The following is a 23587-nucleotide window of genomic DNA, read 5'->3' as shown; positions in this document are numbered from 1 at the left end:
GTTTCTTTGTTCTCTTAGCTTTTCTCTTTTCAAGGATTCTATTGATATATCCTTCAGCTCAGAGATTCTTTCCTCAGTCGGGTTCAGTCTACTAGTAAGTCCATAAAAGCGTTCTTCATTTCTATTACTTTTTTTTTTTAATCTCTAGCATTTCTTTTTGGTACTTTCTTAGCATTTCCAGCTTGCTGAGATTGCCCATCTGTTCTTGAGTGCTGTCTACTTTATCAATCAGGGTCCTTAGCATCTTAATCACTGTTGTTTTAATTCCCGGCTGGTCATTCCAACACCCCGCCACATCTGGTTCTGATGTTGCTCCATTTGTTCAAATTATAGTTTTGGTCTTTTGGCAAATTGCCAGTGAACCCGTTTACAGTAATTCCCACCAGCAATGTGCGAGATTACACATACACATATTTCAGAGTATTATCAATATCAATATTTTAAAGGGACTTATCGACTTGGCTTATATAACTTTGTTTAATGTGTTTAGCTAGGTCAATAATAAATCTGAAAATAAGTCCGCTTATTAGGCAAAAATAGTTAAGTATGACATGAGGAAAACAAGCTCACTTTCCTATTTAAATGACCCCCCCCCCCCCCCCCCCCCGTCCCCGGCTAGGAGTGCCCCACCTATTCCAGGGAGCTAAGTTATACCTGTCTTAACGCCCAGTGAAATTTCTGCACGTTTCAGACTGTTTACTCCTGGCCATTACTCAGAATTCAACGATGTACAAACTGATATTAATGGAGACAATCTGGTTTTAACTATCTCATTAACTCAAATCTGCTACTTTATGTTTTTCAAAAAGAAGTTATAAATAATAACATTCTCTGACACAGTACCTTTAATTTTAGCAGAGTACCTAAATGGTGGATGGATAGCCTTTGCAATAAAGCCAATCTGTACGAGTAAGACACAGTAATATAGCTCAATGGCTTAGGATGCCAGCCCTAGAGAAGGGCCGTCTGGGTTCAAGTCCCACCTGGGCCACTTACTTAGGAACCCTTTGTAGGATGGATTGCTTGCAAATTATTTAACTTCACAAAACCTCAATTCCTTCACAGACTGATGTGAAGATTAAATAAAATAACCTGACGAAGGTTACCACACTGCTCAGGACACAGTAATCATGGATCAATTGTCCCCAAGGGTAGGTTCACACGTTGCTTGTCATACTTGAATTTTTTCCACGACAAATATTCTGATTCTTGATTGAGATGCATATTAACAAAATTTTGTCTTCAGAAAATTCACTTAGAAACACCAATTTGAACCGATTCTATGTATATGTCACGATATGGTTAAAGACGGAGTGAAAAGAGCGTGGGTTCTGGAGGTGAGAAGACCTGCTCTTGAAGACCAGCTCTGCCACTTAGTGGGAAGACACGGTGGCCAAGTGGCAGGCACCAAGTCTCTCTCCTTACCTAATTCCCAGGGCTACTGTGAGAGTCAAATGAGATAATGTGTGTAAAGGGCCTGGTGCAAAGCAGACATTTCTCACATGGGAGCTGCCACGAGTTATTAAAGGAACACATCCAGTAGCGTTCACTTCATGAGCTTTATAATTGTCCGTTATGCCAACACTGCTCTGGGGAAACTGATGGGAAAAAAATGAAATGTGGACACTCTGTGTGTTAATAAAGCATACATGTGTTTTCTCAATACACACAGAACTTGTTTATCATACACACAGCTTACATGTCCGATACAACTCTGATTAAGTTTGAAATGTGCATGTGAGTCAACGGAAGGGCTCCTTACCTCTTTTTGGAGGACTAATCACCCTATCAGTGTGTTTAAAGTAGCTAATTATGATTTGAAGTCACCTGTGTCACACTGTATGATTTTTTTCATTCTCATCGTCCAGCAATGAAAAGAAATGGGGACGGGTCTTCTCATTTCACCACCATCATTATCATGCTCCAATCACTCACCTTATGAATGACAGAAGCATGACAAGAATAGCACACACACAACCATAGGCCCGAATCGCTAATGGGTACCAGTGCAAAAACTTGAATGACATTTTCTCTAGAATCAGGCCTTATAGTAAAAAGAATTGTATATCACAACCGAATAAAATTGATTCATAGAGTGTAAGTATGGTTCAGTGTTAGGAAATCTATTTTAAAAACTTACCAAATTAACACGACAAAGGAGAAAAGTCATGTTAGGTCAATAGATGCTGAGATTCATCTGATAATTCAACATGCATTCCTGACGTAAAAAAATAAAACCCACAACTTTTAGTTAGCTGGACTAGATAATTGCTTCCTTAATGTAATGACCAAAAGCCAACATCAGGTTTCAAAGAATAGGAAAAACATTCCTTCTAGATACACATCTTGCATAATTTTTAATTCCTTGATATTAATATCAAGCAAAAACTGAGGCTCAACTTAATTAAGAGAACTACATAAAATGTATAAAAACCGCAAAGAGGCAGAATATTTGCAGGTGATGTGATTATATACTTGAAAACTCCAAAGAAACAACCAGAAAACTATTAAAATCCATAAAATAAATAAGGCACTGGTTATAGCATCTGTAATTAAAAATCAGGACATTCCCTGCAAACAATCAGAAAACAACGGAGGTAAAGATTTCATTCACAACAGCAGTAACTGATGAAATACCTAGAAATCAACTCACCAAGAAATGTGTTGGATCTACCTGAAGAAAAATTAAAAATGCTACTGAGATACAAAAGAACAGTTGCATAAATTAATAGGAAGATCGAAATTATAAAGATGTCAGTTCTCCCAAAATTAATCTACAGACTCAATACAAATTCAATCAGAATGCCAACTCTTTTGGGAGACGGTAGAGAACATCATAAAATTACTCAAAATGCAACTTTAATATTTATTACATATGAGAATAGTTAGGAAAACCTAAAATGGCATAAGACTGAAACCAGTTATTAAATTACAAATCTACAGGTAATTAAAACAGCTTGATAATGGCACAGAAATAGAAATATCAGTGAAATGGAATATAGAGCCTAAAAATGTACCCAGCTACACATCTATATAAATGTAACATATTAAAATGGCATTTCAAGTCAGTGGGGGAAAAAGGACGATTCAAAATTGTTGCAACAACTTGATCATTATTTGTGGGGAAATGGTATTCTTACATCAGTTTTTACTCTAAAATGAATTACAGTTGGAGCAAGAATTCGAATATCAAAAGATAATACATTACTAAGAAAAAACATGAATGTTTTAGAATCTGAGCGTGGGTGAGACCTTTCTAAGCCTAATGAAAAACTCAGAAATCCCAAAGGAAAATCCCAGGCAAATCTGGCTTCATAACAGACTAAAATTTACTGTACTACAAAAACAGTAAATACTGACAAACGGGGAAATCTACAACACTCAGTACACATGAAGAATTAACTTCCTAAATCTACAATGAACTCCTAGAAAATCATGATACAAAGATACTCTAACAAGAAGGGAGAGAGACATAAACAGTAGCTTCAGAAATAAAAGTTGCTCGACTTTACTCATAAAAATTACACACAAAACTAGATACTATTTTTTCAGGTTAGTAAAAATGAATAAATCTTACTACTACTAAGAATAACTGTATTATTAAAAGAATGAATAAATGTGGGTGAACATGTTAACAGATGTCCTTCTACACTGTTGGGGAGAAGGCGAGATGGTACAAACTGCCTGACCAGCAATTTGACAATGTTCACCTAAATTTAAAATGTAGTTTGGCAGAGCAATTTCTAGAAATGTGTCCTATAGATATAGTCACACATATAAGTAAAGATGTATGTACAACAATCGAATATTATTCATTGACAGAAAAAACCCCAGTGAGGTACAGCCACAGATACTGATGTAAGAAGAGTCTTGAAAATACTCAATTGGTCAGTGGATAAAAGCCCGTGCTGTAACCGTGTGGACAGCACCACCCAGTTCCCGGGGAAAGAATGTGCAGGAAATTTACCAGCGGTTACCACTGGGGACTTGGGTGGGACGAAGGACTTTTTACTCCACACCCTTCCATATGGATTGAAGCTTGGTAATCATCATGGATTACTTACATTACTTTTCTTGCTGCTAACATTTAAACGTTGCAATGGCTCTGCGACAGTGACATGACTTCACAAACTGTCCCCCACGGTCTGCAATCGACCCGCACAGGTTTCCGCATAGGCCTCCCGCACTCCGCCTGCCCGCCTGCGTCTTTGCGTGCCCTTCCTTTTACTTGGCGCGTCTGAATCTTGTCGGTCCTTCAAAGACCAGCTCAAATGTCAATACTTCCGCGAAGATTTTCCAAACTCCTCATAATAACACTGCTGTCTCCCTTGTCACTGTTCCCACAGTACTTAAGCTATAACAGGTCTTTTGCAACAGTATGCATTCAATTATTTAATTTCATTTAATTAGCATTTATTCTCCAATTTATTTTTTCCAATTTGTATTTTTTTCAAATTTATTTTCATTTATTAGTGGTGTCTAGTCTATACTTTCACAAGCTAAACCCTTTATGAATTTTAAACCTATTTCAATAAGATTTCTCTTGATTAGGAATGATATTTGGTGAGCATATCCCTTTTGTTGACCTTTGTTATTTTTCCAATTTTTAATCTCTATTATGTCCAATTTTAAAGCATCTCAAGAGAAAGCATGCTTAAATTAATTTCATCCTCCCCACTCTTTATAGTCAACATGAGGCATAGCGTTTAATAAATATTTTGACATCAATTATGTGCTCCCTCAGTATTTACATATTCCTTAAAAAAAGTATCTTTGTCATTTATGATCCCAATTTCTAGGTCATTTGGCCTGCATTGCATTTTCTTCATTTAGGGATGCGCAGATGGTATAAAATCTACTTTTCAGAGTAAATTCACATTTTGTATATCTGAAATTTCCCTTTTAAGGGAGTTTTAAAATTGAGATCTGATTTATTCACAATTTTGATAGTAGGGAGACACTTACAGCTTCCTATCATATAGAAAAAAAAACCCCATAAAAACAACCTAGGCTCTTAACACTCTATTTTAGTAACAAGAACATAAGAATATTAAATTGTGGTTAAAGAAGAGAAATAGTGTAACATGGTAATATCAATAAATTTATCCAGGGTAAGAAGAATTTTAAGCTTTATTTTGATAAGACCTTTCAGATTCCCTCACATCACAGTATATGAATAGGCAAAATGTACACAGATTGATTTTATACATGTCAAGCGCCAAATCCCCAACCCCAGGGAAGCAAGCCGCAAAGCACAGTGCTGGTCATTTAACTATAGGTAGTACCTTAAACAAAAATAAGTGCGTTTTCAGCACTTCAGTGAAATGAGGCTTTAATAAAAAAGAGACTTAATTCCATAGAGTGTCCTTTTTCAACAGTAATGAAGTCAGTCAAGTCTGTGATTCCAAGCTCAAGTGACAATGTTAAGTGTGAGGCCAGCAAGAAAGGGCAACCAACCCTTGGGTGGTGTATTACAGTATGTGCTACATTCTGGACAATCTCTAAGTGCATTCATTTTTGGGACTTGCTTTGAGTCTAATGAAACAAGCACTAGAGAAGAGCTCTGACCCCACTGGGAGGAAGCCAGTCAATTGCTCTGTCCTGGCACAAAGGCACATTCTAATACGGTGGTTTTTAATCATCTCCCACACTACTTGGTTCACCAAAGCTATTTCTGCAGCTACAGCTTTGATTAAAGAACACACAAATTTTAACGGAAGAAAATTCTGTATTTCCAGTTTTAAAAAGCAGACAGTTCTATGGAGAAGCAACCATTTAAACATTTGGGTATATGCATGTTAAGTTTTTACTTCATGCCGTAAGAGAAGGTTCTGATTTCAGAAGTTATCATTTTGTGGACTCAGCATCAATTATTTACACAATACGTGTTTCATACAATTTTAGAAAGTGTAAGTGGCACAAAATAATCACAAACTTTTTATCAAATTCAAGTTTCCAGTGATCTTTAAAAAGACAAATTATAACTTCTTTGTTCAGTTAAGCGATCCAGTATGGTTATTATCTAGAAAATCCTAAAGTTATATTTAAAAAATTAGTCAAATAAAATCTGTAACTTTGATAATTTTCAACTTTTAAATAGTCGTCACTCAAAATAAAATAAAAGGGCTCCTCTGGCATGAATAAAATTAAGTAATGGAGCCTACAACCCTGAGCCACTATTTGGAAGCTATTTTAGGTTTTACATAATTTAAGACTTAATACCACTATTTGTATTCAGATGAAAGCAATGGCACCAGAAGTAATTTTGAAGTAATTGGCACCAGAAATGGCATTTATGGACAAGAATCACAACTAGAGGCAACTGGAAAAATGGATGTGAGTTAGCACTTCTGTCCAAGTCTGGGGAATGTCATCTAATCGTTATACAATAGAAGCAAAGTTTAGAAACCTTGGGAAGCTCAAATTTCTTTAGTTATTTTTGTTTTATTAAACAATCTGAATTAAGCAGTATGTTTACCTTTCAAAACAAAGAAGGAAAAAATAAAACAAGAAAAACGCAGCCTGGAGCATTTTATTTTGGCAGGAGTCACCAAAGGCCTTTCCCCCCTTCACTTTGGATACATTGTCTCACCTGCTTCCCACTGTTACAAAAACAAACAAACAAACAAACAAATCTCTGCTCAAAGCAGTCATACTGGAGAACATTATAGGGTTTACATATGATTTTTTTCTAAGTTCCCATCCACCTGGACATTGAACTCTAAATCAGTATCTCAATGAAAACGTCTTTCATTTGCATGAAGTCTGAACCACTAAACAACCTACACTGGAAGGGGCCTACCAGGTTCCTCAACATGACCTGTTTTTTTTTTATTATTTTGACTTTTTTAAATGATGAAAACAAAAGCTCCATGTGGAAATTCACACAATTCAGGAATATGTTGAAAAAATTATTTATCATAGTCCGTAAGATTTTCAAGTAAATGCTCCCAAATTGGATATTATAAAGCTGATTAGCAACTGAAAAAAATGAGCCATTCAGATCACCCTGGGAATGTCTGCTGAGCTGTTTTATGAAACCTGCCTCTTGTATTTCATAGGATCTGAGTATTGAGGCCACACGCTAGCTACTACCAGGAAGGAATTCTTCTGACCAAAATTTACCCTAACACCAATTTTCTCAACTCCTTTCTTTTCCCCAAATTGTTCAATCACATTTTAAGGTGGGGAAGTATTTGAAGCAGGGTGTTTTATGCGGCACTAGACCCTTTAGGAAACCTAACATTTTAATGAACTGGGAAACTTTTCACAACATAGACTCCATGTATTTCTAGAGATTATTTCTCTGTGCTGCATAACATATACTGTGAGAAAGTGTATTTTGACTCAAAGAATAAGCTGAAATGCTATACTGTGACAATATATTCATTAGTTAGATAATTTAAAAGGAAAGCTTATTATATATTTTATTAATTGCAGTGCTTTGGTTATTTGGGCTTAATTTAACATTCTTCTCCTTCTGATTTTAAATTTCTATCTGTGAGGGCATCTTTTATTAAGCTGTGTTTGAGACTACAGAGAAAATGCTAATGCAACTTAATATAAATATAAATAACACAGAAGCGAAAAATACTCCTACACATCGACAGGCCCAGTGTCAGACCACTGACGTTGTGCTCTCCGGGTTCACACGAATGAGTCTAGAAGCATTCCTCAGGTCCTGGAGCTGCTTGGCGGGTTTCCCCACACCTTCCTCGAACCTTTTCTCCACCACAGGGAGGACTGTTTCGTACAGGAAGGACGCGTTCTGCCTGATGAAAGCCTTTTTCTCTGGGTCCTGCTCACACCGGAGACTATAATCCACATGCTGAACGGCCACCAGGATGATTTCTACCAGGCTCTCCAAAAGCACCATGTGCAACTCGGGGAAGTACAGCTTCAGCGCCTCCTCCAGGAAGCCCATGGTCTGCTTGGTGAAGGCGACCACCGTGTAGCTGAGGTTCACCCAGCAGCCGTCCCCTGTGTACTGCTCGAAGTTGCTCACCCCGCAGCTCTTCATCTCCTCTTTGAGTTTGCCCAGGGCCTCCGGGGTCATCAAGTTCATCCTTCTCCACAACTCCTCGGAGTTGCGATGCTTCGTGGCTTCGATTATGATCTCTTTGTAACTGTGCAAAGCCCCCTGGATGTCTTTCACCAGAAGGGCGTGGATGATGAAGGTGAGGTCTAGTCCGATGTCACCCAGTTGCTGGCAGTGCTCCTTCGCCACCTTCACACACTCGGCGGCGGTAGAAAGGCTCTCCTTGCTATCAAACACCTGCTTGCTAAAAGCATCCACAAACATGCCCATGGCTGACCTCGCCCAGACCACAAAGGCGGAGTAGCAGCCACTGTCAGTGCCTGCAAAATCCGTCTCAAATTCCCGCGCAGTCTCAAGAAGGCTGGTAAAGAAGACGTGGCACAGCTTATGGATGTAGAGCAGCGTGGCGCCTTCAATGCGCAGCTGCCGTATGGCTGTGTGCACCGCCGCCGCCCTGTTTCTCAGAAACAGCTCACAGGCCTTGGTGCACTGGCCCAGCCGGATGAGCTGACAAACCGCCCTGCGAGTGGCCTTGGGACCACCCCGCAGGGACCGATCAGGGGAGAGTTCAAACACCAGCACGTCGGTGAGCTGTCGCACGCGCTCATCCACTCTGGCCCTCAGTTCTTTTACAGGAGGGGGGCTGGGCTTATCTTCGAGGTAATGGTTCAGTTTATCTAGCAAGTCCACGGCCCCTTCAAAGTCCCTCTGCGCAATGCAGACATCCAAGTCTTCCGGCAACTCCTGGATCCATTCCATCGAGAGGTCCACCTTCTCCTCTTCTACCTCAGGGACGGCCGGCTCATCTTCCTCTTCGTCCTCAAACGGGTTACTGGCCTTGGCGGTCACCTGGGGCGGCCCTCGAGCGGCAGCCGCCTCCTCTTGTTCTCTTCGTCTTTTGTCACTGAGGGCCCTCTTGGTTTCCTCCAGCACTTCCAGCCACTCTCGTTTGATTTTGGCATTTTCCGCCTGAAAAATTCGGCTCTCGGGAAACATTAGCAGCTTGAACATGTCCTTCATGGGCGGGTTGTCCTTCACATTGACCACGGCCAAACCGTCTAGGGGATAGAGGGCGTTGTAGCGATACATCCCCCGCCGCTGCGGCAGCCAGGTGGCCACCAGCAAACAGTCGTTCATGAGAAAGCCGTGCACCCGCTGCAGCTGGGCCATGTGGTCCGCCTCATATTCCACCAGGTCCCCGTTGTACACCAGGTACTGTCCCGGCGTCTCCAGCAGGTGCCTGCAGCCTTCCACCTTCTCCAGCAGGGTGGTGAGAGTGCGCTGCTTTCCTTCCTCGCCCGGCCCCGCACAGTCGCGGGAGGCACCCCCCGGCGCGGGGAAAAGACCGGCCTGGCCCCGGAGGTGGTCTCGGCCCCCAGTGCCACCTCCTCCCTCCTCCCCTCCGGAGGCCGCGGCGGCCCCGGCGGCGGCGGCAGCCGGCAGCAGGGTAAGCGGGATGCTCTCCAGGCTGCTCTTCTGCTCGGTCAGCAGATGGCTGAGCTGATACATCTCGCTCTCCAGGTAGGAGATCTCGCGGGCCGTCTCTATGAACTGCCGGTAGTTTTGGTAGACGTTGCGCTTCAGGTTCTGCGCCGTCTCCTCCGCCAGCGCCTGGATGCGCTGCCGGTGCTCCTGCAGGTCCCGGTCCCCGTCCGACTGCTGCGAGAGCTGCTTCACGTACAACCGCGCCTCAAAGCCCGCTGATTCCAGCTGCCGCCGCAGGCGGCTCGCCCCACTGTCCGATATTGCCATCGCCATTTCCGTCTGAGTCTCACGCAGTCACTGTCACTGTCGCCGCCGCCGGTGCTGCCGCTGTCCCGGCCCACCCAGGCCCCGCGGAGCTCCAGGGCTGAGGAAGCAGGATTGAAGACGGACCAGTACGCCTGCGCCCGGGTCTGAGCTTCAGATTGTGCGCGTGCGCAAGGGGCCAAGTGCACACAGTGCGCCTGCGCGGGAGCGCCCCGGCATTGAGCGCTTGCGCTAGAAGAGCGGTTGCGGAAGTTAGTGGAGGGCGAGGCACAGAGAAGTAGGCATTGCGCATGCGCCGAGCCTGACTGTATGTCGGAAGTTGTGGTCGTCTTTTAAAGGCAATAACCAGCTTCCTGAAACCTTCCTCAGCCCCACGCCCTGGGAACCCAAGTTTTGAGCCCGCTAGGAGATGTGCTGAGTTCTTTTTATTAAACCCTCGAGTTTTGGCTTCGGGGTTTGGGGCAAGCTCAACTCTCATTCTCGAGGCAGTTTTCCTGGATTTCTCGCGAGATCCGCGCGCTGAAGCGAGAGCAGCTCGAGAATCGGTTATCTCCTAGGAGTTCGACGGGGCCCTCAGAACCTCCCGGCCGTGCGGCGAGCCTAACGCCTGCGGACCCCGCCTGGGATCTTGGCAGCGATGGATGAGGACCTGGTGTTGGCGTTACGGCTTCACGAGGAGTGGAACTTGGAGGTCGCGGAGCACGGTCTGGTCCAGGAGCCTCTGTCCCTGGTGGACGCGTCCTGGGAGTTGGTGGACCCCACCCCGAATTTACAGGCCCTGTTTATGCAGTTCAACGACCAGTACTTCTGGGGTCAGCTGGAGGCCGTTGAAGTGAAGTGGAGCTTGCGCATGACAATGTGAGTCCCGAGCCCCGCGGGGGAAGAGAGGCGGGCTGGCGGTTTCCCCGCAGCCCCGGCCCTGGGATTCTTTTCTGTCTCCGCCCCGACGGTTTCAGGGTCCGTTAAACGAGGGGTTCTGGTTTTGGACCCGACAGCTCCTCTGGTGTGTTTCTCCCTGCCCCCCTCTCTCTCAGACAACTTTAAGAAAGCTGTATGGCCCACCCCGCTACCGTTTGACTTGTAATGGATACAGTGAGAAAAAACGTTTCTTTGACGCTTACCTCATTTGAAAATAAATGAACGCATATCTGATTTGTCACACGGTAGTGCTTTAGGACCCAGGAAGGAGCAGCAACCGGTGCGCCCCAAAGAAATAGTGCCGAGGACGGGGTGCTGTCCTCCGCGGTGCTCCTTAGGGCACCTCCACTGTGTAGTGGGCGGGGTGGACGTGCCCCGTTTCTGGACCCCAGGAATCTTCAGGGACGCCGCTAAAAGGATCCCTTTCCTACACACTAAGGCTGAGAAATTCCAATTTGAAATAACCTACTTTGTACAGGAACGCAGTTACAAGTTTAAGATGCGCTTGTGTACCATCCTGCTTGGTTTTGTTACAAAACAAAATAAAACAGATTAAGATATGATACAGAATTGTGTTTCAAGTCCAGGTCTCCATATAGGCTTCTATTACCGTTTTGGAGAAGTGTTAATGGAGATCTGGCTGAGTGGCGACAGCTTGTCGGGAGGAACAGGGCGAAACCGGATTGTCTTCCAGCTGTTGCCTCCTGGCTAGGGTGAACTATTGTTCACATCGCTCCCCACTGGGCGAAGATGCAAATCGCTCCAAACAAAGAGGGTATGCTTGGGTAGGCTTTCAAGAAAGCCATCTGCGGTAGGGTTCTCTGAGTGAGAAGCGCCGCAGAATGTGTAAGGATTCCTTTCTCACCTGTTTCCCTTTTGTGCGTATTTGGTAACTAACACTGCTGTGGCGGTTGTTTTTCAGGTGTGCTGGGGTGTGCAGCTATGAAGGGAAGGGCGGCATGTGTTCCATCCGGCTCAGTGAACCCCTTTTAAAGTTGAGACCACGAAAGGATCTGGTGGAGGTATTCTTTGCATAAACATGATTCTTAGCGCAATATTTTAGAAATGCTTATTATTGATTTAGACTGCTGTCCGTGTAAAAACAGTCAGTTTTCCCTCATTGCAAATTTTAATAGTAAGGCTAATGATTACCTTATATTTTTATAGTGCTTCAAAGTTAAAGGTTTTCAGGTATATTAACTAATTTGATCTTTACAACAGCCCTGCTTATGTTCAATGTGTGTGTGATCCTCAGTTTTGTAAATTTTGATTCTTCTGTTCAACTACCATGGTGCTGCCCTCCCAGCGGAACAAACCAGCATGAGGACCCTTCATATCTAGACCTGGCGGTTGCTCCTGCTAGCAAAATGGAGCCGTAGAAACTCCTAGATTGCCTTTACTTGAGTCTAGCAAATGCCTGAAATTCCCCACGGTGCACACAGTGTGACTTGTCTTGCCCCACTTACACAAAAGAGCATAGGGTGGTAGAGATTGTATGGGAAATATGTAAAAACATGCTTGGAAATATGAGGGATGTTGTTTTTAAAGGTAATGAAAGGTAATGGGTTTCCCAACTTAACACTACTGAACAGTCTATTTAAAAATGGTTAAGATGGTAAGTTTTATGTTACTGGTTTTGTTCCTGCATTCATATATAGAGTTTTTAAAAAAGTAAATAGTTACTAAGTGTAAAATGGTACAACAGAAATACTTCATTAATAAAAAGAAGGGAGGAATAAAGGAACAAAGTCTAGATAAAATAAAGAGAAAGGTGAGTCTAAACATTATCAGTAGTTATATTAAATATAAATGGACTAAACACTCCAGTTAAAGGCATGGCATGGAATGACATGCTAGATTAAAAGACACATGCTTAAAATAAAGACACATGTTAAATGTAAAAGAAGGGAAAAAAGAAATTATCCAAACACTTAACAGAAAGCTATTGTGGCTGTATTACTAGTATCAGACTAAAGATTTTAAAGGAAAAAGTTTTACTAGAAGAAAAGGGACATTTTGTAATAAACACCCTATTAAATAAAAATAGCCTAACAACCCTAAATAATAATGGCCCTAAAAGTAGTAATATTAGCTTTAAACTACATGAAGTATAAATTAACAGAATCAAAAAGAGGAATAATCCACAATCATAGTTGTAGTTGTTAAGACAACTCTCTTGGTAACTCATTGAATAGGCAGAAAAACATAGTAAACATAAAACACAAAAAAATTGAAATGATGAACCCCATCAACCTTACAGAGAGCCCTAATTAGAACAGTAGTTGCTTGGTGAATATCTGTTGCATAAATGATCAAACACATGAAAACAGAATTTAAGGTGATAGGTGAGAAGAGAATGGGAAATGTGTGGCACTGCTACCAAGTGGGCATTTGCTGTGGTGAAAGTTACACCGTGAAATCAGACAAGGAGGACAAAGCAATGGATTTAAAATAACTGCCTAAATTACATTGAATGGGATTCAGGAAAGGGAAAGATCGAAGAGGTCAAGGGAAGCTCCATACATGGGGGTTTTGTTACTCCGGATGTCACCGCTCCTACTGCTCACTCTTTACTGAGCACCTATTGTGTGCCAAACTTCGGACGGGATTCAGTGGTGTTAACCTTGACCACAGCCCTGGCACATTCGGATGTCCCCATTTCAGGGGTGAGCAGCATGTTGTAACTTGTCCAAGGTCTCATGCGTAATGAGTGACAGATCCTTGTTAGGCTCCGGTCTCCTGACTCGAAAGTGCTTGTCCTGTCCCCTGTTGCACTTGACGTCCTCAGTGCTGCTGATTAAACATGGAGGTGAGCCTTCCAGAACAGATGGGGTTCTGACAAGTGGGGGTAGTGGAGACTTGTCGGCAGAAGGAATGGCAATGCCGTAAACCAAAGTGAGGCCATTAAACTTAAACAGCTTGTTTAGGACCAGAAGCAGTTGCTGTGGCCAGATAGAGAACAGTGGTAAGAAAGAGAGGTGTTTTGGGACCGTGTTGTGTAGGGCTTTGAGTTTAACATAAATGTGGAAAACGGTAGATACATAAAATAGAAATGTTCACTGTGGTACCATGTACCATTTTCAAAATGTTTACATTGAACCAAAAATCAGGAACCTAAATTTGTTTCTCCATTATAAGAAGTTACTTACCAGTATTTTAGAATGGCCTTTGAATTTGAATCTATGGAGTGGCATTTACTTGAAATGATAAAATTCATTTTCAGAGTTGATCATTTTAAAAGGAGTATTTTCATAATGACCAAGTTAAAATGTTTGAGTCTCCCATTTTTCTGTTCAGCATAATTTTATAAGACTAAACTTCATTAATGTCAATCTAGTTCTGATGGAAATTCTTTTAAAAAATTATAGAGGATTATAGAAAAGGTATGCTTTTGAAGACCTTTATGATTTTCCCTTTTTAAAAGATATGTTCATATTTTTTAGAACAAACTATAAAACAGCAGCATTAATGCTTTTGTTACTTTTGCACTTAAATTTCTCCATCCTTGGTGCGGAATGCAGTAGCTTTTGTTTGTTTATTTTAAAATTTTCCATGAATCAAAATCCCAAAACTATAGAAAGCTGTACAGAGAAATCTTGTTCTCCCCCAGCCCTCTCCATGGTGGACTCACCACCTACGAGAGGATTCCGTTATTACTAGTTTCTTTTTTCTTTCATTGTTCTCTTTTGCAAATATTTACATCCACTCGTATTCCTCCTCCCTGCCATTTAACGTACTTCTTACACAAAATACTATATCTACTCTTCTGTACTTTGCCTTTTTTATTAAAAGAGCACACTTTGTAGGTTTCTCCAAATAATTTCCTAGACATCTTTTTCATCCTTTTTTACGGCTGCAAAGAATTCCATTCTGTGGATGTACCGTAGTTCATTCAGCCAGGCCCCTATTGCTCAACACTTTTTTCCAATCTTTTGCCACAATGAAAATACTTTGGACGTATGACTGTTCATATGAGCCTAGGTGTTGCTGGGTCAAAGGATAAATGCATTTGTGGTTTTGTTAGATGTTACCAAATTCTTCATGGTACTATTTTGCTCTCCTGCCAGCGACATATGGGAATGTTTATTTTCCTTAGCTTTACTAGCAGTGTCAAACTTTACTAATTTTTTGTTATTTTTAAATAACTTATCAAGGGTTTTCCTAATCTTGATAAACAAGTGGCATACTAGTGAAGTATTTACATTTATTTTTAGAAATGAAGCTGAACATTTTTTCATATGTTTATGGGTCATATTTCTTTTTCTGTGAACTCTCCGCAACTTTTGCCTATTTTATGATTGGGTTGTTGGTCATTTCCCTGTTGACGTTAGGAGCTCTTTATATTTAAGAATTAATAGCCTGTGAGATGAGTTGCGCATATATTTTTCTGAGTTTGTTCACTTTACTGATGGTGTTTTCCCCCCATATAGAATTTAAAAAATTTTATGTAGTGAATTAATTGATCCTATCTTCTGGATTTTGATTAATAAGGAGGCTTTCCTGGAACAGGGAGTTCCTAACCTGGGATCTATAGACCTTTGGATATTCTATGCAAAGTTTTGTGCATGTGTGCTTATATAACTTTTCTAGAAAGATGTTTCACGATTTTTATCAGCTTCTGAAAGGAGCCTGTGATCCAAAGCAGGTTAAGACCACAGGTGAATAGAGTAAGAAAATTCATTTTTATTTTAAAAGCACCATAACAAATTCATTTGCCTTTCCTATTTCAGACCCTCTTGCATGAAATGATACACGCCTACTTATTTGTCACTAATAACGACAGGGACTGGGAGGGGCACGGCCCCGAGTTCTGTAAGCACATGCACCGCATCAATCATCTGACGGGCGCCAACATAACGGTATGTGAAGCATTCGTGGTACTTAGTAGCTGTTCATCCAGTAATTCCTGGGATTTGGTTCAAAACAGCTGTGTAGAAACAAATTCTGTCTTTGAGGATTCCCCCAGCAGGCGAGAGACCTAGAGAAGCCGACTGGCTGGGCTGGACCCAGGTAGAGGAGCTGCAGAGCTGGCGGCCCAGGGCCTCTGACCACTTAGGGCGACAGGTCAGGCCTGTGACCCCTGTCTTCTGGGCTATTACAGTTGTCTCTGAATGTGTTTCCGTACTGTAGTCTCCTCCTTCAATCCACCTTATGTTCTGCTACCGTTTCCTGTGTCATTCCTGTCCTTAGAAGTCGTCTTTGGTTCCCATTTGTGCATAATATTGTAGGAGATGGCAGAGCGTGGAGTTGAAAACGCATGAGGAGTCAGATTGCTTGGGTTCAGATGCTGGCTCCACTGGTTATTAACTGGGGCCTACGCAGCATTCCCAGCCTCAGTTTACTCACATATAAAATGAGAATAATGGATACTGTCTATTGGATCCTTGTGAGGATTAAAGGAGAAAATACATGCAAACCATACATTTATTTATTTATTTATTTATTTATTTAAATTTTTATTGGGGAACAGTGTTTTTCTAGGACCCATCAGCTCCAAGTTAAGTCGTTATTTTCAATCTAGTTGTGGAGGGTGCAGCTCACTGGCCCATGTGGGAATCGAACCAGTGACCTTGGTGTTATGAGCACTGTGCTCTAACCACTGAGCCAACCGGCTGCCCCCATGTAAAACAGTTTAGCACAGTTTGAGCACTAATTAAATATTAGTTTTTATTGTTATCAAATCATTTTATCAAATAACCTCTCTATTCCTTTTTTCTTACCTCCCTCAGCTCCCTGCTTAGGTGTTTCCAACTGAACTTATCACCTGTCCTCATAGGTCCTCTCCCTGAAATGTGCTACCTCCTGTTTTCTATCAAAATGCTCTTCTTCTTTCCATTGGGCTATAACTTCTCCCTCCTGTGAATCTCCTGGGAAGACATTGAACTTTTCACAGTGTTTTATTCTTCTGTTCTACCTCTGAACACAGGCGGCTCTTACTCCTTCTAGACCTCTGTATCCCACGGATCGTGGAGCACCCCTGCAAGGGTTAACCAACAATGAACCAAGTAGAACAGTAATTCCTACAGAGATTAAATTCCTTGGTGTTTTGAGTATTCCCTTGTAAAAGGTGGTGATGGAAAATGGAAAGAGCTCACCTCGGGCTATTTTTCTAGCTGTCAGTGTTAACTTTCTAGAGAGCTCATTTAATTAGTGGACAGAGTCACTTCAACATCAGGAAAGTGGCTTGCATGAAAAACAATCACATAAAATCCAGATTAGCAAAAGAATTCCGGAGTTGCCAGTAGAAAAGGCTCTTAGTTTCTTCCTTAGAATTTGCACTTCACACCCAGTCCTGGAAAAATCCCTGTTCAGTGGGAGGAGACTCGATTCTCTTATTGTGGGAGTCTGTGTGTTTATTTAGGGAACATTTCGCTTTTTCAGGTTACATTCTATTATAACGAACGCCACAGGGCATCCATCCTCACAATGCAGAACATTTTTATTTTAGTGACTACATTGTTAAAAAGTCACATCCCCAGGCTATAGGAGTTATAGGAACAGGGAGCAAAACAGACCCAATTCCCAGACTTTTTGGCCATTGAATTTGTAAGCAGAGTTCTCAGCATAAGACCGAAGGCCTGGAGCTAGGCTGCGCCCTCCATGCTAGGACTGAGGGGACAACAACTTGGGGAAAGTCCTGGAAGTACACACTGTTCCCCAGTAAAGTGCTGTTCTCCTTCCCCAATAAAATCTTAAAAAAAAAAAAAAAAAAAAAAGGCAGGGTCTCAACATACCTCTGCCTGCAAGCCTTTGTCCTCCAGTCTTTCTGTTCCTAATAGAATGTGCATTGTTTGAATGCTTATAAGTAATAGAATTTTTTTGCTTATGCTGGAGATAGTGAGTATAAAACTATCTGTAGAGTTACAGAAAGTTTAGCATTCTTTCCCACGAGGGGAATTTATTACAAAGTTAAATGTCTTTGGTAAAAGAATCTCATATACAGCTGCTGCTGATCTTAAACCAATAGTAGTGTCCCACTGAGAAGACAGAAGAAAAGGCACTCCTAGTCATTTAGGAGAATCTGTCAGTGGTGCCCTGCCACCCTCTGTGCCACCACGGTGGGAGGGCTCACCTCCCTCTCCGTCAGAACTCACCCGTATCTGTCTTCTGCCTCCATTCTGAGTAAGACTTCACTGAGGGAGAAACAGAAGGGGCCTGTTGAAGGAGGGAAGGCACATTTACAGGGAACTGATTGGACTCAATGGACGAAGCTTCGGTTCTGTCAGCACGTGCTCATGGAGCATCCTCACTGTGCCAAGCCTGCATGAGGCACTAGGGGTGCAAAAATGGCAATACTGGAATTCTGGAGAGTGTTTCACCTATAAGCAGATGAAATGATCCCCCACAGACTTACTACAAAGAGCTGAGATGGGGCGCGGGCCTAGCAGAGGCCGCACGAGGTAAGGTGCTTGTGCGGTTCCGGCCCGGCATTGAAGGAAACAGTCCTTCAGAACCTGCGGTTTTGTTTCTTCAGGGGAAAGTTCCAGCCGACCATGGGAACAAGCCTGTTAGGGCAGTACACAACATATCCTAATTTTTGATCATTTAAAAATTTGTTTTTTAAAACTTTTAGTGTATATTATAGCTTTTGGTTTTTTAAAATTTGTGTTCTAATCTCACATTTTTCTTTTTTTTTTTTTTTTTAAGATTTTATTGGGGAAGGGGAACAGGACTTTATTGGGGAACAGTGTGTACTTCCAGGACTTTTTTCCAAGTCGAGTTGTTGTCCTTTCAGTCTTAGTTGTGGAGGGTGCCGTTCAGCTTCAAGTTGTTGTCCTTCCAGTCTTAGTTGTGGAGGGCGCAGCTCAGCTCCAGGTCCAGTTGCCGTTTTCTAGTTGCAGGGGGCGCTGCCCACCATCCCTTGCGGGAGTCGAACCGGCAACCTTGTGGTTGAGAGGACGCGCTCCAACCAACTGAGCCATCCAGGAGCTCAGCGGCAGCTCAGCTCAAGGTGCCGTGTTCAATCTTAGTTGCAGGGGGCGGAACCCAGAATCCCTTGCGGGACTCGAGGAGTTGAACCGGCAACTTTGTGGTTGAGAGTCCACCGGCCCGTGTGGGAATCAAAGCGGCAGCCTTCGGAGTTAGGAGCATGGAGCGCTAACCGCCTGAGCCACCGGGCCAGCCACATTTTTCTATTTTTATAGTTTATGAAGTATTACATTATCTGCTGTTCCTCATTAAAATGAACTTTTGAACAGAAGCTAAATATAGTTATCTTCCCCAAAATAAAACTGCAGAAGGCCCTGGGAAACTGGAAAGTTAAAAAAAAAAAAGCTGCTAAAAGTGTAAAACAAAACAAAACAAAAACACAAAAAACAAAAAAAAGCTGCTTGTATAATTTCTTAAGGTGGTTAACTTGCCTGCTCAGTGCTAAACTCTCTTCTGACCAGGTGTACCACAATTTCCACGACGAGGTAGAAGAATACCGGCGACACTGGTGGCGCTGTGACGGGCCGTGTCAGTTCAAAAAGCCCTATTACGGCTACGTCAAGCGCTCTACCAACAGGGCCCCCTCTGCTCACGACTACTGGTGGGCCACGCACCAGAAGACCTGCGGAGGTACTTACGTCAAAGTCAAGGAGCCAGAGAACTACTCAAAGAAAGGCAAAGAGAAGACAAAGCCAAGAAAGCAGCCGGCAGCAGCTGCAGCAGCCACAGCAGCCGCAGCAAAGAAGAAAGGTAACCCGTGACCGCGGCTGCCGTGTACACACAGCTCTGTCCTTTAGAGGAGTGGTATTCAAAGAAGCGCGGGGAGGGTTTCTAGTGCAGGTGCTCACATGTGGCCTTCGGAGAACAAGCCCAATGTCAAGTAGAATCGTTCCCTCTGATGTTGGAGGGTAAAGTCGCTTTCCCTATCTTGACTTAGTGAGTCATTAGGAAACAGAAGGCAAAAAGATTGTCAAAATAAAAATAATTCAAATAACAATACCCGGAACATAAGTCCTCACTACACCCCTTCGTATCAGTTGGACTCTAGCCAAGTGACTTCTCCTATTGATGTATTTTCATTGGGAGAGGATTGGGAAAAGGATGTGACACGTATATGCCCGTGCTTCATCTTCAAGATTTATCCCTTTCCTATGAAGTTCAGAGTCCCTGCCTTTTGAAGAGGTGTCCAGGTTACCAAAGTTAGTGCTTCTTCCCTTGGCAACTTGTTGGTGTGCTGGAACGCTGTTTCCCAAATCTCAAGTGTTCAGTTGAGTTGCTAGAGAAGACTTTAGTGGAGGGATTCTGTCCTCATTGTCGTGAGGAGGGTGAGAACGCGTAGCAGACTCACCTCCTGGAACTAAACGTGACCACTCAGCGAGTTTCAAGGTGAAGTTACTTTGTGGTTGGTCTTTGTGTGGTAGAATACGTTATGTAAACAGGAGGCTGCTTTTTGTCCTCGATGTTCTCAGTACAGAGCGCTCTGACCGGAAAGATGGTCTTTCATTAATAGGTAGTTATGTGAATCAAAGTGAGAATAAAATAGTATTTTTTCATTTTGAAAAACTATTGTTTGGCTTAATATTATCCTTTGGCTTAATATTAATATTATTTGGCTTAAAATTTTGAGTCAAGGAAAAATCTCATTTGCCTCTTTTGCAGGTAAACCCAACAGAGGTGAGACACAGCTGTTAATCCCTTTTAGTGGGAAAGGATATGTTCTAGGAGAAACAAACAATTCATCTGGGAACTTGGTCACTTCACACGCTGCTAATAAAACTCAAGATCTTTTAAGTCAAGACCATTCAGCAAATGCTGTAAGAACTAATTCTAAAACTCAAGCGAAATTTGAACAGAATGGTTCAAGTAAAAAAACTTCTGTAGTCTCACCTGTTCTTAACACTGGTCACCAGAATGTTTTAAGCAACTATTTTCCTAGAGTATCAGATCTCAATCAGAAAACTTCGAGAAGGGTGAATGGATCTCCAACAGAAAGCCTAACTGTGGGCGACATCAGTAAAAAGCCCGTCTCGTCTAGCTCTCAAAGGGCTTCATCTTCCAAGGTGTCGCTGAGAAATTCTTTGAAAGCAGTGGGCTCCACCTCTGTGACTGCATCCCAGGGTGCGAGTGGGCCCGAACGTGAATCCCCAAGTAAACGACGCAAGCTAGAAGACAAGACTGTTTTTGATGATTTTTTAATCAAGAAAGAGCAAGTACAGGTTGGTGGTGGTGAGCCACAGGGTAGTTCTCATCCCGCAGCTGCAACTCAGAATTCCAGCAGTTCGTCCCTTCAGAGCCAAACAGTCAGCTGTCCTGTCTGTCAGAACGACGTGGTGGAGTCTCAGATTAACGAGCATTTAGACTGGTGCCTTGAACGCGATGGCGACAGTGTCCAAGTGGGAACAAATCTTTGAAACAAACTGGGTCTCACATGCCCCCCCCGTCTTACCTCAGTAGCATTGCCTTAGTCACTCAGGAAGGTGTGGTTCATACTCAGATTTGTGGGTTATAATCTAGTTCCTGTAACCAATACTGAATTCTAATTTATATACACATCCATAAGATTGGAATGGAAAGTACTGTCAGAGGTGCTATGTTTACACGCACTCTCGCCTTGCGTAGACTATAGCCCAGAGTTTGTTCTGCACGTTTACATGTATAATTTTTAGACACTTTTGGTCTTTCTTGCTCTTAAAGGTATTTAAATCTGTTAATCTTTTGTTTGTATGCTTTCTTCAAGATATTTAGTAAGGATTTAAATATTTGGTTAAATTGAATATTTATTAATATTAAAACTCATTCCCAGTACTGTTAATATTCATGGTGTGAGGCATAGTAACCAAAAACACCATCTAGAGTACAAAGTATATAGTTATTTTAGGGTTCTCAGGTATTTAAAAAAATTTTTAAGTTCCCCAAAATCTTAACAGGAAATACATTTTATATATATTTTAAAGAATATTCTGTTTCACTTTGGTGGCAGATCTTAGGTTAAAGTAGATAAAGAGTAGAGTAAAACAAATTTATTTTGTAATATTACTAGTAATAAATAGCCACTGTAATCCTGTAGGCCAGGGTTTAGCTGTTTCCTTACAATTTAGCAAAACGAGTGACTAAAGCGTGGTGCTAAGGGACCGATATGTGTGACAACACGGTCACCTCATTCATCTCACAGGAACGTTACCTGGGATTACTACTGGGAGCCTAAGCCAAAGCTGAAACCGTTATAATAAAAGAAATAACATTCGTGCATTTAAAAATATTTTTGAGAAATTCTGTGTTACGGCAAAGGGCCCATACTTGATCCGTTTACTTTGTCCTGTGGCTGTGTCTCTAGCATGTTGCCTTGTCCCAAGACCTTAGTTGATTTTTTAACTTTGGTGCCACATGACTTGTACGGAAGGTGCAGAGATCGGAAGCGCGAGGTGTTGGCCTGTGCGACTGCTTCCCGGATGAGGCAGAGCACGCGACGGTGACACAGGAGGCGCCCTCGGGGCTGCCCGCCTGGTCAGCACCCACCACCCCTAACACTGTTCATCTGTCACCCCAGGTTAGCTTAGCTTGTTTTTGAACATCATAAAGTAGTATCAAGTTTCTTGTTAGGAAATTTGTTGAAGAAGTTTCTTCTTTTCATTGTTCTGTAGTATTTGTGAATTTGCCAAAGTGTATACATCCGTTCTAAAATTAATAGACATTTGAATTATTTCCAGTTGGGTCTGGCTATTAAGGACAGTGCTGCTAACCCCTTCTTGTCCTTTCTCCTGGGCACATACCCAGATGGGGTCTCGGGGTCACAGGGTGTGTTTTTGGTTCGCTTAGGACGTGGGGCCAGTTTACGCTCCTACCAGCAACGGAGGCGAGTTTGAGTTGTTCAATTGTCAGCACTGTCGTCAATCCTTGTTGTTTTAGCCTGTCTGGTTGAATGTTCACAAGTTTTAATATTTCTTAAGTATAGTGTTTAATAAATATAAATGACTTGAAATGTGTGTCTTATATTGAATATATGCAGTTTCTCTAATTCATTTCAACAAACTGTGTAGTTGAACCTTTTTTGAGTCCAAACTGTACAAGGTTCTGGCGCTATGATTAAGACAGGCCGTGTCCCCAGGAGCTTACAGCCTGGGTGGGAGACAAAAGCAGATGGATTTCAGTACAGTAACCACTGTGATGGGTTTCTGCTCAGTGGGAACAGTCAGCACAGCCCGAGGCTTCAGGGATGTTTCTCGGAGGAGATGACGTCTGAGGTGCTCTAGGGCGAGTCAAGTTAGCCTGGTGGAGAAGGATGGAAAAGGCCTTGGAAGAGAAGGAACACAGAAAAGGCATGGAATAGACGGCCCCGTTCTCCTGGGAGAACTAAGCTGTTTCAAATGAACAGGGTATAAAACGTCGGGGGAAAAAGGCAGGAGAAAGACTGCAGACAGCTGAAGCGAAGTGGAATTCTGAGGGCAGAGATTCTGTCCAGTTTGTGGTCCCTGGTAATACACGTTTTCAGATGGGGCGATGCACGGGGGGCGGGGGGGGTGGCCAGGTCTGTAAGCCAGTCACGAAATCTGAGAAGGGTTTCGATGGGTTCTCGGGGCAACATGTCTGGGAGGGAGAAAGGCAGTGGCAGGGATGGAGAGAGGAGGGCCTTGGGAAATATTTACGTGTGAAATCAAGAGTTGGCCAGTGTTAAGCGATGATGGAAACATGTTAGCTGGCAAGAAAATTGAAGTTAAACAATTAAATAAGCCTTCATTTCAATCCGTGTTGAAAAGTTTTGAAAAATCTTGCACCGTAAGAATTCTGTTAGTCCCAAATCTAGTCATTTACATAGTCATTTATTATATCAAAGAAATAGTTTTGTGTTGATTTACATTTTTTCCCTTTTAAAGCAAATTTCCTACTCTTACTAACAGCTGGTGATTCTGGGCCAGCCTATAGATGCCAGCACCATTTGGGGGAAGTGAGGAGTGG

At 42.4% G+C, this 23587-nt stretch overlaps 2 protein-coding genes across 2 annotated transcripts; one reads left to right on the top strand and one right to left on the bottom strand.

Annotated features, from left to right (window-relative positions):
* Positions 1-7483: 7483 nt before the first annotated feature.
* Positions 7484-9924, bottom strand: EXOC8 (exocyst complex component 8). The gene has a single exon (XM_033099735.1). It carries the CDS (start codon positions 9794-9796, stop codon positions 7619-7621), a length of 2178 nt encoding a protein of 725 aa, XP_032955626.1. The 5' UTR covers positions 9797-9924; the 3' UTR covers positions 7484-7618.
* A 169-nt stretch (positions 9925-10093) lies between these two features.
* On the top strand, positions 10094-22991 carry SPRTN (SprT-like N-terminal domain). The gene is made up of 5 exons (XM_033099750.1): positions 10094-10645; positions 11628-11727; positions 15436-15564; positions 19096-19384; positions 20294-22991. Exons 1-5 carry the CDS (start codon positions 10425-10427, stop codon positions 21043-21045), a joined length of 1491 nt encoding a protein of 496 aa, XP_032955641.1. The 5' UTR covers positions 10094-10424; the 3' UTR covers positions 21046-22991.
* The last annotated feature ends 596 nt before the right edge of the window (positions 22992-23587 follow it).

The sequence above is a fragment of the Rhinolophus ferrumequinum genome, chromosome 27, assembly GCF_004115265.2.
Source record: "Rhinolophus ferrumequinum isolate MPI-CBG mRhiFer1 chromosome 27, mRhiFer1_v1.p, whole genome shotgun sequence".
NCBI lineage: Eukaryota > Metazoa > Chordata > Mammalia > Chiroptera > Rhinolophidae > Rhinolophus > Rhinolophus ferrumequinum.
The sequence above is the reverse complement of the archived record's forward strand: the minus strand, read 5'-3'. Positions and strand labels throughout refer to the sequence as shown.

Bases quoted from the DNA above. Each gene is read 5' to 3' on its own strand.
- SPRTN (XM_033099750.1), top strand. From the start codon at position 10,425: ATGGATGAGGACCTGGTGTTGGCGTTACGGCTTCACGAGGAGTGGAAC. The intron at 10,646-11,627 runs GTGAGTCCCGAG...GTTGTTTTTCAG, and splicing joins TGGAGCTTGCGCATGACAAT to GTGTGCTGGGGTGTGCAGCT. The intron at 19,385-20,293 runs GTAACCCGTGAC...CCTCTTTTGCAG, and splicing joins AGCCGCAGCAAAGAAGAAAG to GTAAACCCAACAGAGGTGAG.
- EXOC8 (XM_033099735.1), bottom strand. From the start codon at position 9,796: ATGGCGATGGCAATATCGGACAGTGGGGCGAGCCGCCTGCGGCGGCAG.